This window comes from Callithrix jacchus, chromosome 6, assembly GCF_049354715.1.
Source record: "Callithrix jacchus isolate 240 chromosome 6, calJac240_pri, whole genome shotgun sequence".
Taxonomy (NCBI): Eukaryota; Metazoa; Chordata; class Mammalia; order Primates; family Cebidae; genus Callithrix; species Callithrix jacchus.
The window spans coordinates 50,652,255-50,669,733 of NC_133507.1; the positions used below are offsets into that span (position 1 = coordinate 50,652,255).

The 17,479-nt window shown below is 36.1% G+C and overlaps 1 protein-coding gene across 17 annotated transcripts in view; it reads right to left on the reverse strand.

Annotated features, from left to right (window-relative positions):
* The window catches only part of ZNF385B (zinc finger protein 385B), a 400,251-nt gene that overhangs the window by 88,183 nt on the left and 294,589 nt on the right, over positions 1-17,479 (reverse strand). For 14 of the 17 annotated variants that reach the window (XM_035304435.3, XM_035304434.3, XM_008998611.4 and 11 more), the window contains one exon: positions 14,975-15,117. The exons of the other annotated variants lie outside the window; for them this stretch is intronic. In XM_035304435.3, the coding sequence (XP_035160326.1) occupies positions 14,975-15,117 (143 nt within the window). The remainder of the gene's footprint in view (positions 1-14,974; positions 15,118-17,479) is intronic. 17 annotated transcript variants of the gene reach the window in all.

Genomic DNA, 17,479 nt, shown 5'->3' on the forward strand with positions numbered 1-17,479 from the left:
CAACAAAACTGTTTGTAGTATACTATTCTGAGTGATAGGAACAGAAAGTAGATTCACCAAGGGAATCTAAATAAAATGGCTGGGTGTTTCCTTATGTGTTATTGTATCTCCTTGGGGTAAAATAAAATGAGACATATATCATTTCTGGAGACAGACTAAAGAATAACTTTTCAGTAGATGTGTAAACTACGAAATAAAATAGAGATTCATTTGAAGATAGGTCATGAGAAATGATTATTCCACAGCACACTGGAAGAGAGCTCCATCCTGAAGTTTGCAAGGACGGGCCAAATACGTGAGCTAACACACAGTAATCCATTTTCGGACTTCTGTTTTAAATAGTGACTTGAAAACAATCCCCAAATTGTCCTCAAGATTAAATTTCCATAACATAAAATTCAGTGCCAAAAATAAATCTGAAGATATCTTTTTATAAAATAGGATTCGTTTTTAGGAGAGAAAAAAAGATATACAAGTAACTGAAGAATAGTTGCTGATACTTACAGATGCAGTTTTAAAAAAAACAGTGGTGCTAAATCTCCAAATCTAAGTAAGGATACAATTGCTTGTTTTCCGGTAAACGGCCTCAAAAATACATTACAAGGGCTCTCTAAGAGACTAGAGAAGTAATAAACTTTCTTGATTTAAAAATCAATACATCTCCTGAACAGCCACATGCATTAACTGACATCCTTTCAAAACCATTCTGTCAAAGCTAAGTTTGAAAGGCTGTTGAGTGACTAATCAGATACAGTCTGATGCTGAGGTCCATGACACAAATTAAAAACGTATAAGATCAAAAGAAAACTCCACCAGACAGGAAGAAGTGCAAAAGAGAAACCTGAAACTTTGAATATATTTCTGTTTGAACATATTTCTTCATTTTGCAAAGCTAAGTGGAAATGAAGCATTTCCCCCCCAGACGGGGGACAACACATTTCTTGCCCTTTCACTAAGAAGAAACATGACAATTGAGGACTAGCAAAGCTCTAGACAAAGTAACAAATGTGCAATGTTCTAAGTATTTTGGGCTCTTAATTTCCCATGCCACATGCCCATTACGCAGTGGTGAAATGTAAGGGATAATCTACACTTTCAAACTTAAAAAAAATTGTTTTTGTATGAGCCCCAGAACCTCCTCACCCACCCAAACAAAATTCCTAACTGGAAACTCAATAGAATAAAATGCTGAATACTGAAGCAGAGAGGTCAGGCCCCAGAACTACTAGCCTGACTTTAGTGTTCTTGCTTGAAAATAAAGAAAGATTTGGAGAATTTTAGTGATTTGTTTGAGCCTCCTCAGGTAACACCTGAATCTAGATCTCCTTCTATGGTTATTAGATTTAGCAAATAAAAATATAAGCTGTCTAGTTAAAGGGTAAACAAAAAATAAGTTTTAAAAGTATGTGCCAAACATTGCATGGCACATACTGACATTAAAAATTATTTGTTTGCAGTTTATCTAAAACTCCACTTTAGGCTGGTCACAGTGGCTCACACCTTTAATCCCAGCCCTTTGGGAGACCAAGGTGGGTGGATCACCTGAGGTCAGGAGTTTGAGATCAGCCTGGCCAACATGGCAAAACCCCACATCTACTGAAAATATAAAAATCGGCTGGGAGTGTTGGTGGGTGTCTGTAATCCCAGCTACTTGGGAGGCTGAGGCAGGAGAATCACTTGAACCTGGGAGGTTCAAGTGCAGTGAGCCAAGATCACGCCACTGCACTCCAGCCTGGGTGACAGAGTGAGACTCCACCTCAAAAAAATATATATATATATATTTATATGTAAATAAATAAATATTCTCTTTAACTGGGTATCCTATATTTTAGCTGTTTCCCCTTCCCTGATTCCCACCCAAGGATGTCGCAGCTATATCAGAATTGATTCTACTGGTCCTCTTCCTCACAGGCTTGCCTTGTCACCATTAACATTTTAGGGCTTTAACTAGGAAAATGGCCCCTGAGCGGTTTTGTGGAAAGTTGACATCAAAATATTTTATGTCATCTGTTCATCTTGCTGTTGGCCTTCTCTATAAATAGGCATGTGTACACATATTAGCTCTTCTTAGTGGAAAACATTTCTGGTTCAAATTTGTCTCTGCATTTGTGGTATACCAAATATACAATAGTTGTAAAGTAAAATAAAGAGCTTTAATAGAGTGCTTCACTCTGCTTTCTGCAGTGATAATTGCTTTATTGAATAAGGCTCTGTTAATGGTACAGCTTGACATTCAACATTTGTCCATTTGATTTACCATTATTCTCACGTGATTGCAAGGAGACTCTGGTTCAAACAAAAGTAGTTTAAATTGAACTGTCTTTTCTTCTGAATTTGTAAGAAACATAGTTACTGCCAGGCAAAACTATCGCATTTACCAAATTTATTTCAAATATACACCAAGCCCTCTCTGCCTCTGTATGTTCTGAATAGAGTAACACACATGTAAGAGAAAAACAAACACAGTGAATGAAATCACATCCAGTTAAAAACACATCCAGTTTGCTTATATGTTGGCCATGGATATGGCACCAAGAATTCCTAATCAAACAACGAAGAAAAACCTACATGAACCACATAACAAGTTGTCATGAAAGATGTCAAGTCTCTCAGTAACATTCAGAAAAAGGCTGTTAAGACGCAAAAATCATTTGTATTTACAATCTATGCACTCCTTATAAAGATTTTCAGAAATGTTTCTGAATTATTCTGCTTTCTTTCCTGAAGTTCAGTCTATCAGGATGTTTGGCCCTTCAAAGTCTTCATGAGACTCATCTGACATTTTTATTCACCCTTCTGCCTCCCTGCAACCTGTAATACTAACTAAAATCAGACAAATACCTATACCTGACAATATGAAAAGTTGATATGCCACTTTATTAAAAGGATTTTGTATAATTAATCAAGAATCAGCAGATTGCTGCCTCACAATAGAACAATATCACAATATCAGTTGGTGACGGTTATCAAACCACTACAGTTCCACTGGCCCTCCCAAAGCTGAGGTTAAAAGCTGGCCCCTGGAAATCAATCACGCTCTCAGCAGAGGATATTTAAGTGATATGAGAGCTGAAATGGAGACTATAATCTTTTGTGATTACCCTAGAGGCTGAAGCAAACGTAAAAGGGAGTCTATGAATTGCTGACAATTTCCTGTGATGACCTACTCCACGAAATTCTGACATTACCCTTGCACTGCAATAAAATGAAGTTTCCCCAGATGTGTAGTTTCAAAGAACTCTGCATCTGGGTGTCACAGTGGTTCTTCAGAAGCTACTCATCCATTAAAGGGGCCAGGCCTGTAAGGCAGCAGCAATCTCTGAAGACAATGGAGGGTCTGATTGCACAGGAGTGATGAGCTCTGTGCTACAGGCTGTCTTCCTAGATAGTTCTTCTGAGGGAACTGATGTAAGATGTATCAGTTTTACTCCCCCCACCACCTCAGAAGTCTAAAGACTGGTAGATTTCTCTGCTGTTCTAACAGCTGTAGAGCTATGAATGTCTTAGCCTGTGTAATTTAAAATTTTTTTATTTAGGTGGATATTTGCATTGAGAATTTTTTTTTTTTTTTTTTTTTTTTTTGAGACGGAGTTTTACTCTTGTTACCCAGGCTGGAGTGCAATGGCGCGATCTCGGCTCACAGCAACCTCCACCTCCTGGGTTTAGACAATTCTCCTGCCTTAGCCTCCCGAGTAGCTGGGATTACAGGCATGCACCAGCATGCCCAGCTAATTTTTTGTATTTTTTTTTTTTTAGTAGAGACGGGGTTTCACCATGTTGACCAGGATGGTCTCGATCTTTTGACCTCGTGATCCACCCGCCTCGGCCTCCCAAAGTGCTGGGATTACAGGTGTGAGCCACCCTGCCCGGCCCAAAATATTTTTTATGCATATGTACATACCCTTAAAGTCTACAAAATACTTTTGGATAGAATATAAAACTACTAATCTTTTTTCAGAAGGCAACGAACTTACAGTTAGATGCCATGCTCAGAGCACAGGTTAAGGGGGTTCTTTTCATGAGATTGGCAATTTAAATGCAGGAAAACAGGTGTGTGTGTGGGGGGGGAAGAGTGGTAGGGAAAAGGGAGATGTATAACAGTCAAAGTTCAAGGGATTTTTTGGGAATAAATATCCATTATCAATGCACAAAGGATAATTTGATATATTGATTATTATGACTTAGTTTAAAATGTGTTTTAAATGGCCATTCTAACCTAGTTGCAATTTGATTAATGAATAATGTGGGAATTAAGGTTCTATATTTGGATGTAAACAGTATTTTAAAAATATAGCAAAAAACATTATGTCTTAGTACTCTATGACAATGTATCATAGGTACACAGCTCTCAGGTTTAAAATGGCATGTAGCCTTTAAAGCCTAAATGTTACTGAAAGTAAACAGGGAAAAATAGAATCCACTCAAATTGGTTTTGCTTATTCCCAGCCTCCACTTAATATATTCTCTTCTGATATCTGCTCCGAATTCAGCTGTAGCACCTCTGTATGGTTTCCAGGCAGTCAAGTTACTGTGATCTTTAGGTATGCTCTAGCATTATCTCATTCAGATAACATAAAGTGAGCACCTGCTAAGTACCAGGAATAACTATTTTAAACTGGAGTGTTAAGTTCTTAAACTCTTAAGTTCTTAAACAGTATGTATATCTTTAGCATCTACGTTAATTAGGATTGCTGTAATGTACACAGCCAGCCCAAGTGACAAACATAAAACTTGGTTTATTTGAAGTAATTAGGAAGAAGAGATCAAAGGGATAGAAATAGTAATTAAAATATCAATATTGTAAGAATAGAGCTTTGCTGTTTTAAGTATTCTTTCATAAACATCATCTCATTTGATATTTATAGTTATTTTAAGTTATTAGAAATAGTATGGTGATATGTTATATACTTATGATTTTTTCACAGCCTCTCATTAAACTTCAAAATTTTTCTAAATTTTCAGTCATATACCCTCAATTCCTCATAAACATAATAAACTCAAATCTCTATAATGTAAAAATAGGAAGGTATTACATCATGAAAATGAGGAAAAGAGGCACAAAGTGACTTTCTTGTGATCAAAGACTATGACTGTAGACCTGGGTCTTCTAACCCCTACTCTGTTGTTTTTTTCCTTATACTATCAAGTGAATCACCTTATCTTGTTCTCCCTTTTATTCTGGGTTCTGCTTCCCTGGACAGCATGAAGCAGAGGCAAGGCCAGATAGGATGGTTAGAAGTTTACTTTAGAACAACAAAGTAGAGTTATTTTTCTGAGGTCTGAAAGAACTCTCCAAATGGCTTTTTGGAGGAGGTAGGAAATAGTTGTTGAATGAGTGACTGACTAAATAAATAAATGCTACCACTTCCTTAGAAAGGTTAAGTGCTTCAAAAATGCGCATGTGATAACAGTCATTTGTAATCATTTTAGCATCTAACAACTTTCGCTCATTTTGGGAAATGCAGATATTTATGGGTTCCTCAGTTTGGGTCTACCTGGGGAACACAGACATTAAGTGGGCCCAGACATGTGTTCTTAATTGTTAGAAAATTTCTTTCTGTGTGTTGCTAATTATTTGTAAATCATCAGCCTGTGAAAAAAAATCAGGTATATTTTCTCTAATACTACTCAGTTCTTTGGTTGGCTCTAAAAACTGTATTCATAATAAGATAAAACAAGTATAGGCTGACAAGACGCATCTAACTCCTGTATCAAATACACCGCAAAGGAGAATTTTCAACTTGAATTTAGAAGCCACAGGATTTACTGGGTACTTAAAAAAAATATTTCGCACATGAATAACCTGAGAGAAGTGCACACATTTAAGTTCAGGATATAGTATGGTGGAGACCAGCTTTTGCTTTTTTGATATTTGGATTTTATTTTTTTTCTTTTCAGTGGTAGGACTCTCTACCAGAATAAGTGAGAAGACTGGATTCTAGTCTTCAGTCTTCTGATTTGCAAAAAGGGCACAACAATGACACGTGTAGTGTATTTCATATGTGGATACATTAAGAGAATTAATGTAAAATGTCTTTGAAATATGCTAAATCCTTCTGATGCTAGAATTCCATGAAAAAAGGTATCATTTATGTGATTTGTATCTTTCAAAAATTTCAAGTATCAGAACATAAAAAGGAAGGTAAGAAAACCTGAATTGAAAGCAAATCTGTAAAAATTGTTTTTTCAAGATTCCTACTGAGCTTTGCAAAGATGTCGAAACTTTACAGATTGCTAAACAGCACTCCAATTCATCTTTAGCACCCTCAAAGTATCTATAAAAGTAAAGGAACCAGAATATTCCAAAGTATGTCTCTCCAACCCCGAAGGGATGTAAGACTTAATTCTGAACACAAAAATCTAGAAGGTGGAAGAAAAAACAGATCTGTGTTGTTGAATGGGTTCGCAAGCTGTTGATAGAGTTTCAGGGGCCACCATCATTGATTAAAATTTATAGAGCAACTAACTAATTTAAAAATACCTTTTCTGGGCTGGAGGGAATGTTTTGTACCATAATATTTTGCTACTTTTTTTTTGTATTTATTAGGCTTGCCTATTTTACCACAGAGACATAAAGTTTTGGTCACTGAGAAAAGCTAAGAATTTTCCTCTTAAAATTTTCCTGTTTCCTCTTCATCCTTTTTAATTATATGGAGATTTGTTAAGAATATTACTGTAGAATAAGATAAAAATTTTTCAGATGAGGGACCAACATAGACACTTTTTCCAAGTTGACTTTACTCTTGAAAAATGCTGACCTGGGACAGCGCCAAGACTGAAGACCTGTCTTGCCAGAAAATCTGATGTCCCCTCCAAGTACACATAATCCTTGAAACTCTAGCACTGAAGATGAGGCCCCAGAGCCATGTGACATTGGGACTAGAATAAAGAAAGGGACATGTAAGAGGACAAAGCATGGTGGATCTACAGATGCCTCTTTTCATAGGCTCCTGAAATTTTATATTCCTTTACCTCATAAAGGTCTATCAAAGCCTCAATCTCATATGTTTAGGCAGCTTTTATGAAGTGAATTGACTGTTCACTATGAGCACAATCCTCTGTTAAGTGATAGTTAATTATACAAGAGGAAGCAATTTCTACTGAGCAATTTCTAATTCATCACAATAAACTGTCTCCTTGGCACAATGCCAGGGACTTGTAGACATGCAGTAAATGGTTGTGAATGAGTGACTTTTTCTAGATGCCCTAAACAAGCAATTTATTAGAGAGAAAAAAATGTTGCTACACATTATACAAACATACAGTACATACATACATACCGTATAAATAATATCTATACATTCTAAAGGGGTTTCAAGAGTGAGTAGAGAGAAGAGGGAGATTTGAAGACAAAGCCCTTAGTAAGAGAAATCTTGAGGCTTTTGAGTAGGCAAAAGACATGAGTCAAATTGGAAAAGCACATACTGTGGTTTGAAAGGGTGAGGGACACAATAGTGCAGATGGTCACTATGTGTTTTTCTTTCCTACCCATGGTGTGTTTACATACTTTTTCTCCCTGTTAAATTTAATAGAAATGGGCCAGGAATGGTGGCTCACACCTGTAATTCCAGTACTTTGGAAGGCTGAGGCAGGCAAGTTACCTGAGCTCAGGAGTTTGAGACCAGCCTGGGCAACATAGCAAAACCCCATCTCTACCAAAAAAATACAAAAATTAGCTAGGTGTGGTGGTGTGCACCTGTAGTTTCAGCTACTAGGAGGTTGAGGCAGAAGAATCTCTGGAATCCAGGAGGTGGAGGCTGCAGTGAGCCAAGATTGCACTACTGCACTCCAGCCTGGGCAACAGAGCCAAACTCTGTCTCAAAAAAAAAAAAATTAATAGAAATATAAACTTTTCTAGTCAAATAAACCAATGCTTAAATATTTGTACAAAATCTTTGTTAGCTTTATACCACATTTCAAAGACTTCCTTTAACTAATTTTTTTTCTAATGATCTGGGGAATGTTGCTGTTGTGTTATCTAAGCCTAGTAATAGGTATCAACCTCTCCCCTCTTCAAGTGATTTTCAGTAAGCACGGAAAATTTTCATTGGCATATTTTAGTTCTATACACTCCTTTAGAACACATAAAACAAGATAATCCTTCAATATATTTTAAAGCATGTCACAAAAAATAAAGATTCAACCATATTTTCTTTTACTTGACTGTGATGAATGTGTCAGCACAAGCTGTCAGTTGGACATACTAGTATCCTAAGAAATATGGAATACATAACTTTTTAATGACAGCAAGCACTATTAGGGTGACAAGACTCAAAGGATAAAAGTTCATATTTGGGTTGCAAAAGTATTCTACTTAAATTTAAAGTAATCAAATAAGATAAAAATACATATTCAAATGTTTAAATAAAGACTTCACTAAACAGATAAAGATATTAAAGGCAAGTTAAAAAGTTAAATGCCCTAGCTTCAGGTTTCCTTACAATAACACCTCATGGGAATCATGGCATGAATTAAAAGCAAAGCAAATGTGAATTTGATTCCCAATTTCTTTATTTAGAATCTCTCTGATGAACATATTTTTATTTCTACTACAAGAAAAAAAATTTTTTAAATATTCATCAATATTGCCAAACCATGAATGAGTCAGAATCTCAGAGGTTCTAGAATGATAAAATAAATGGTAATCATGTAGATCATTTCATAGCTTGTCATGGATGATTCAAAGAATCATATGGTGGTTTAGAACTTTAAACTTAGAAATCATCTTTATTCTGTCCCACATATTTGCTTATGTCTCAGGAAAAAAATAATTTCAAGGTAAGCAGTAAAAATCAGATTATTGTTCACAAAATTAAGATTGCTGAGACTCTTGCAATAAAGTAGCAGTGACTGCCATTGTACTTATACTTTCCTAGAGCAGTTGTAAAAACATGGCAGGACTCAAAAAAAATTTCAAATAAATAGGCACGTGAAACACCTGACAATTGGCAGAGAAACCGACAGATAACTGCAGTCCTAAGGCAGCTCTTGATTATAGCTATTGCTCTGAACAGTTACACATACATCTGCATGCACACAGTGTGTGGCTGCTTTTAAAGAAACTTTACTTACGTATTGTCACATCATGTAAGTTGGGTATGTGTCTCAGTCTGCTCAGGCTGCCATAACCAAATACCATAGACTGGGTGAAAAAAACAGTAATTTATTTTCTCATAGTTCTGAAGGCTGCGGTGCCAGCATGGTAGGGTTCTGGGTGAGTGCTGTCTTCCTGGGCTTGCAGCTGGCTGCCTTCTTACTGTGTCCTCCCATGGCAAAGAGGAGGAAAAGCTCTCTCTGTCTCTTCTTATAGAGCACTAATCCCATCATGAAGACCCACCTCATGACCTCAACTAACACAAATTACCTTCAAAGGCTCTACCTCCAAATACCATCACTCTCAAATTGGGGATTATTACTTGAACATATGAATTTTGAGGGGGAACAAACATTCAATTCATAGCAGTCTCTCTCTATATAAATGTGTCTTATAAATGTACTTACTTTATCATATTGAGTTAATATTATCCATCTTGGTAAGTATTCAATCTATTTCAATTAGGAAGAAGAAGTCTCTTCTTAAGGGCAAGTAAACACCAAGTATTATCCCAGTTGTTTGTGAACAAAGATGAAAATTTAATCTACAGTAAAGGAAATGGGAGATCCTAATTCTAATGTAAGAAGCAGTTGTGTGTATTTTGGCAGCTCCCAAAACATTACACACAGCCACTGAAGAATGACCATGAAGAAATTGGCAAATCTAAATAAAAATTAATAATGAAAAATGAAAACATCTCTACTAAGAAAAAAATATTTTTTATGTTGTTTCTTGAACACTATAAACTTCAGTAACGATTTTCCCTTTGCTTTTTCAAGTTTATTTACTCCATTTTTTTCTTATAAGTTTATTGGGCACAAGGGTATTTTTGTTTTATTTAATTTGCTTATCTTCTCCCCAAACCTAATACTCTTTACTACATATATTTTCCATAAAATCCAGTAACTAACAATTTTGTTTTTAAATACTCTAAAGCTGGGTTCTGGGACAAGGAATGTAGTAAACTCCCAATATTCATACACCAACCAAACAGTGAGCACTGGGCACTATAGCTGGAATGGAGTTTGTAACTATTGCCTTTAGCCTAGAAAACAATGAGAGTTCTCAGGAATATAAAAATAAAGTTAAGTACTTGGGCTTATCATCTGGTCTTAGAAGGGACTCATAAATGTTAATGTTCCTTTTACGAGACTGGGGAGTATGAACATTGAAAACCAAGGAACTGGGGCCCTTCCTTCTGACTTTTCCTCTCTTCCAAAAAATTTTGTTGAGCACCTGTGTCAGACACCCAACATGCTAAGGTGAATAAGATAGAGCCTCTGTCCTCAAGGATCTGATGTTCTAGTGAAGAAGAAAGATTAGCAGGTAATTTGACTATGGTGTGATAAGTGCTATAATTGGTGTAATCTGGGGCTACTTTTGAACACAAAGGATGGAACTTAATTCAGACTTGAAGAGTCACAGAAGACTTTCTGGGAAGGAGGTGCTATCTAAGTTGAACTTTGAATGACACATAGATGAAGGTAGGGTAGCAGTGGTGGAAATGAGCTTTAGTGTGTAGCCAGGCACAGGTTTTGGAATATCAGGATCAAGATTTTTTAAAATTTATGTTTTGGTCCACACAGGTTTTTACCTATAATGACTCAAAACATCCCCTCTGTAAAGTACACTGCTGAAGCACAGAGTTAACATCATCATCCTCCAGTCATGTACATGAGTACATGTACATGGAGTACATGTGTCCTTAGCATGTACTCCATCATAAATTATCAATGATCCAAACTCCATCTTCCTTATCATGTCTCTTTAAACTCTGCTTATACAAAGACTAAAATAATTTGCTTATTTTTTCATACCTAAGCATTGAGAGAGATTCTGTCAGTTGTGGTGGATAAGGCAAGGCAACCACTAAAAGAACCCGATATTTCTTCATTGGGTACAACTTAGCATAGAACAGGCATTTATTCTATATTGGAATACAACATAATCTCATTTCATTCTTTCTATGTTTATCAGATAATATTATACTTCACTATAAGAAAGAGGAATGCTGAGAAATGCTGAGTGTATGATAAAATTATATTGTTTGCTAAGAAGAATGATGGCAAAAAAAACCTAGCCACCCCCTGCTAAGTGGAAAACTGCTTAGGGCATTCTAAAGTAGCAAAACAGTATATGTATATCATACACCAGTTAAAACAATTCTTTAAGCACAGGATATGTGACCCTGCTCCCTGTGGCTCCCTCGTGGAGAATACTTTCTAGTTTGTCCTTGATCAGTGGTAAGTAGGCACCAGCTGCCTACCTAGTTTGTCTTGGTTCTATGAGAAAACAGAACACCTGTTTGTTAATAATAATCATTGTTCAGAGAGAATAAATATGTAGGTCAGAGTCTGCTGGAGGCTCTCAGCCCAGAATGCTGTCAGGCCCCTGAAACTCTCTGCTCGGAAGACTGTTGGCCCCCAAGTAGTCCCACTTTACTATTCTGTCTGGGTGTCTGCTTCTTAATGCCTTCAGTGCCTCTGGGTGGGGGTCTCTATGGCTGAGCTGGTCTCAGTAGAGGAAAACATTATATGTTTTTAAAAATCTACTTAAAGAGAATAACAAAACATCAAACCTTCAAAACTTTCAGCTATGGTGTCCCAGCATAGTGTTTTCATTCTTCTGATAATAATTATAAGATGAAAATTGGCCTCATTTCTTATATTTACTAATATTAACCTTGGTTAAAAATAAAGAGATATGGTAAATTTCACCTAGTTTTCAAAGAACAGATGGACTATTGAGTACAATATACTTAAAAATTTTGCCAACAAGAAATTATAGCTGTTTTTCAAATATATTCTGCTTCGTATTGTTTGTAGAGGTCTATTATACACATGCAAAAAAACCATTTCCTCTATTTAATGATTCTATTGAAAATTGCCTACCACAGTTCCAGAAAAGAGTACAAAAGATTTCTGATTGAGCTTTGTTCACAGTGAATGAGGTGGGAGGTGATATGGGCCAAATGACTCAAGAACGTAGGGCCCAAACATGAGTTTTGAAGTTAAAAAGATTCTAATTCAAGTCTCAGTTCTTCCTTCAATAACTATCTTTCTTCCTCTAGACAATAGGAGTAATAATAGTGGCCTACCAAAACGTTTTGAGGTCTAAGTACTTTGAGAGATGGAAAAATCACAAATATACAATAATCCAGTGTAGTTACAAATGGTGATATAATAGCATTTTCCTAGGAAAATGTGGACAATGACTTTCATGACATTCCCTTAGGTATTCTGTTGGGTGAGTTGGATAACAGAATGGAAAGTCTATAGGAAAAGGATTAGAGTAATTTAAATTCCAACTCACAGTGAAAAATCATAGGTCACCCAATGATCACATAAATTCATTTCTTACAAGATGATAGGGGTTCCGCTTATAATGACTTTATATTTAATACATTACTTGAAGAGCTCTCTGCTTAATAAATGCTGTGCATATAATATAGGGAGAGTAAAATAATTATTTCATGTAATTCTTTGTGGTATTCTTCACCTTCCCCAAATAGTATTTTTATTTGAAAATTATGTTAATTTTCTTCCAAGAAGGAAAAAAATGAACTTCTATTAATATAATTATTCTTTGGGTTTTCTCAAATATATAATAAGATTAACTGCTGTGTACAATTAATCAAACAAACAAAAAGGCATTTTAGTGCATCTGTACCCTCTATGCAACATTAATAAACCATTATGAAATTGTAACTTTATCTTTAAAAATGCTTTATGAAAATATTCTCTCAATTTTTGTTTTACAGCTCTTCAAAACAGAGAGTCAGATGTAAGACATTTTGATAACCAAAAATGTGACTAACAGATTAGTGCTAATTATTTGATTGCAATTGTGAAAAACAAAACTGTGACTAGATACCCTTTAGGTATATGCATAACATACTTCCAGAAGGGGATTGGAAAGATCGATACTAGCTGCTGACCACCTTCCTCTAGTGAAGGAAGTAAAAGTGTGTGCAGGGGTAGGAAATGTGACTTTCTAATTTTACCTTGAATGCTGGTTTTATTTGAATTTTTAGAATAAGTATTCATGTATTATTTATGTTTAAAAAAATAAATAAAGAGGCCGGCACAATGGTTCACACATATAAGCTCAGGACTTTAGGAGGTGGAGGCGGTCGAATCACTTGAGGCCAGGAGTTTGAGACCAGCCTGGCCAACGGGTTGAAATCCTGTCTCTATCAAAAATACAAAAATTAGCCAGGCATGGTGGCGTACACTTGTAATCCCAGCTACCCAGGAGGCTGAGGCACGAGAATCACTTGAACCTGGGAGGTGGAGGCTGCAGTGAGCTGAGCTCATGCCATTGCACTCCAGCCTAGGCAACAGAGCAAGGCTGTCTCGAATAAATAAATACAGTAAAAAGTCAAAGAAAATAAATAAAGAGAGGTGCGCCACAGTAAGCCATTTATGACTACTTGCACCATGAATGCTGCTTCCTGACAGCAGCTAGATTTCTGCAATGGCTATAAATGCTAACTTCTAAAGACCTCATAAATATTTTTTGAAGTACAGCTTAATTCAGTTATGTTTGGAATTTATCACAAATGTTTGAATAGAGGATACCATTGGCATCATCAAGTTCACGTTCTCTGAAATGGTGTAATGTGGTGCTCTGGGAGGAGTTGGATCGATTGATGGAACCAAGGCAGGCATGTTTTATCCTACTGAGCCACTCCACTACTCAAGGAACAATGCTCACCTTTTATAGCTTTTCTTTCATTAACTGTTTGACTCGTCTCTGAAAAACTCAAAGAAGACAAAAACATTCAACTGTTTACTAAGTCAAGGCCAATGCTCTGTAAAAAGTTGGCTGATGCCCTACCCTCTAATTACCTTACAACTCTAAGCCCTGACAGAGGGCCTGTCAGCAGATTTTATTGAAAATCCTTAAGGAAAAATTCTCTTGCTATTTTCACTTCATACAGAAAATAAGGTTGAAAAATGAAACATTTGGCAATACTTCAGATGCTCGCTGTGGCATGTTGTAGATAATGCAATTATTTTTTTTATTACAGCAGCATTTAAAATGCTGTATCCTTTATGTAGACCATCATGACCCAACTGACTGTATTTATCAACCAAGCTGACAATTTATGCATTCACCTGAACTGTTGAACCTTTTCTTTTACTATAAGGTTTAGAATCTGGCTACAGATTGATTTTATGCTAAATTCTATTGTTGAAATATTTCATGCTCCACTTGACACACCTACAAAATGTTTTTCATTCAAATAAAAGAAAGTCAGCAGACCTGAAGAACATTAGTAATTATAGGTAATTCACTAACGTTTATCATAGATTTTAAAATGTCAAAGTATCTTGCAGATAGCTAATATATAGATTTAAAATGAGTGTTTTTCTTTTTCTTAATACAGTCAAATTCACATAATCTACAATAGCCCCCAAATATAAATTTTGTTTGTGTAAGAGTCACATTTTATCTAAAATATCTCCCAAATAAAAATGCAGCCAGAGAGACATGGCCTACATTCATTTTTTTTATTTTCTTTCTAAAAGAAGGGAAAAATCAACATGTCTTGGTATCTCTAAATTATGTTCCTGAGTATGTGAATAACATCCCGGAAGTGACATATGTTCCAAAGCCACTGAAAATTTTATCAAGATTGTACAACACAACAAGTGAAAAGTTTTCTGTGGAAATATTTGTATAATAAACATGCTGGCTATTGTTTGGGCTACTCCCATGGGTGAAGAATTATCTTTCATAGAACAACGGAGCAGCATAACCAACATATGGTCTAAAATTACATATTTTGGAAACAGGCTATATCCATTGACTATTCCCAAATGTAATGAAAGCAATGGAGGAGAACAGAAATAAAATAGAAATGAATTTACTCACTGTGTTAAAATTTGGAAAGAGCCCAACAGCAGAACTACTGTCCACTGGAAAAGACATAAATGGTTTGATATCCAGTGAAGGCTGCATCATCAGGGTAGGTGTGCGCACAAGAGCAGGAAGGGTAGTAGTGTGGCATGTACTACCTGCCAAGAACAAAACAAAAATGAATTCAATTTCTGGCTTACATCTATCTCCCTCCCAAATCTGTAGTGCAAGAACAAATCTGTTGTGCAAGAGAGTTATGCTGGAAGTAAGCAAATGGCACAGGAGTAGTAAACACAATAAAAAGGATCTTCCTCCTCATTATCCAAGACAGTGATGCACAACACTTCCCTATGAGCAAGGGCTGAGAAATGCTCAGACTCAGCCAGGACACCTAGTAGACAGATCCTACTGGCAGGTGGGTCAGGCTGAATGAGAATGTCCTGTTGGCCAACTCTTTGCTTCTGACTAGCCAGAAGTGCAGGAGAGAAGCGGGGAGGAGCATCTTGAAGCCAGACACTCTTTGCTATTCAGAATTACTGAATGGCTAGTAGACAGGTTTTATGTAAATCAAATATAAGTACAGGGTTTTTACAAAAGTAAGGTAACTTGAACCTGTATAGTTACTGTCTGCTCTCAAAGTATGATTCAACTTGTTCTCTTAAAAAAGAAAAATTTCTGAAAGTTGTTTTTACTTTGAGGTGAATAGGTAGTCTAGACATTGGATAGTTAAAGACTAAAAGGGTTTATTATGGCTTGGCTGCAGACGGTATTCGGGGACAGGCAGTAGTTAGGAGAAGGATTCAAATTTTTATCTTCGACTCTTATTTCTAATGAGTTTTGTATTATTGTAGCAAATATCCTTTTTAGCAGTTAAATTAGCTGTCACCTCTATTTTTTCCTGGTTGACTATTTTAAAAAATTGTTTAACTTTTGTGGGTACATAATAGATACATGCATTTATGAAGTACACAAGATATTTTGATATAGGCACAGAATGCATAATAATCACATCAGTGTAAATGGAGTATCCATCCCATCAAGCATTTATCCTTTCTCTGCTTTACAAACAATCCAGTTAAGCTCTTTTAGTTATTTTGAAATGTACAGTAAGTTATTTTGACCATAGTAGGCCTATTGTGCTATCAAATACTAGATCTTATCCATTCTAACTATATTTTTATTTTTTAATTTAAATTTATTTATTATTACTATTTTTCAGGACAGGGTCTCACTTTGTCACCCAGGCTGGAGTTCAGTGACGTGATCATCTTTCACTGTAGCCCTGACCTCCCCGGGCTCTGGTGATCCACCAACTTCAGTCTCCCAAGTAGCTGGGAGCACAGGCACATGCCAGCACACCTGGCTAATTTTTGTACTTTTTGTAGAGACGGAGTTTTTGCCACATTGCCCATGCTGGTCTTGAACTCCTAGGCTCAAGCAACCCATCAGTCTTGACCTCCCAAAGTGCTGGGATTACAGGTGTGAGCCACCACAGTCAGCCTCTAACTATATTTTTGTACCTATTAACCATTCCCACTCCCTTCCCCTCTTCCCAATCTCTAGTAACCATCATTCTATTCTCTGTCTCCAGTTCAATTGTTTTAATTTTTAGCTCCACAAATAAGTGGGAACATGTGAAGTTTGTCTTTCTGTGCCTGGGTTATTTCACTTAATATAATGTCCTCCAGTTTCATCCATGTTGTTGCAAATGACAGGATCTCATTCTTTCCATGGCTGAATAGTACTCTATTGTATAGATGTACCACATTTTCTTTTTCCATTCATCTGTTGATGGACACTTAGGTTGCTTTCAAATCTTGGCTATTGTGAATAGTTTCGCTATAAACATGGAAGTGCAGATATGTCTTTGATATACTGATTTTCTTTCTTTGGGGTATATACCTAGCAGTAGGATTGTTGGGTCACATGGTAGCTCAAATTTTAGTTTTTTTGGAACTGCCAAACTGTTTTCCTTAGCAGCTGTATTAATTTACATTTCCACCAACAGTGTAGGAGGGTCCCCTTTTCTCCACATCCTTGCCAGCATTCGTTATCATCTGTGTTTTGAATAAAAGCCACTTTAACTGGGGTGAGATAATATCTCATTATGGTTTTGATTGCCAGTTTTTGAAGATCAATGATGTGTCTTCTTTTGAGAAATGTCTTTTCAGATCTTTTGCCTATTTTTTATTCAGATTTTTAAAATAGACTTGGTTGAGCTCCTTATCTAGTCTGGTTATAATCCTGTATCAGATGGATAGTTTGCAAATATTTTCTCCTATTCTATGGGTTGCCTCTTCACTTTGTTGATTGTTTTTGTTGCTGTGCAGAAGCTTTGTAACTTGTAATCTCATCCATACATTTTTGCTTTCTTTGACTGCTTGGATGGTATTGCTCAAGAAATTTTTTACTAATCCAATATTCTGGAGTTTCCCCAATGTTTTCATGTTGTAGTTTTATTGTTTGAGATCATAGATTTATATCTTTAATACATTTTGATTTTATTTTTGTATATGGTGA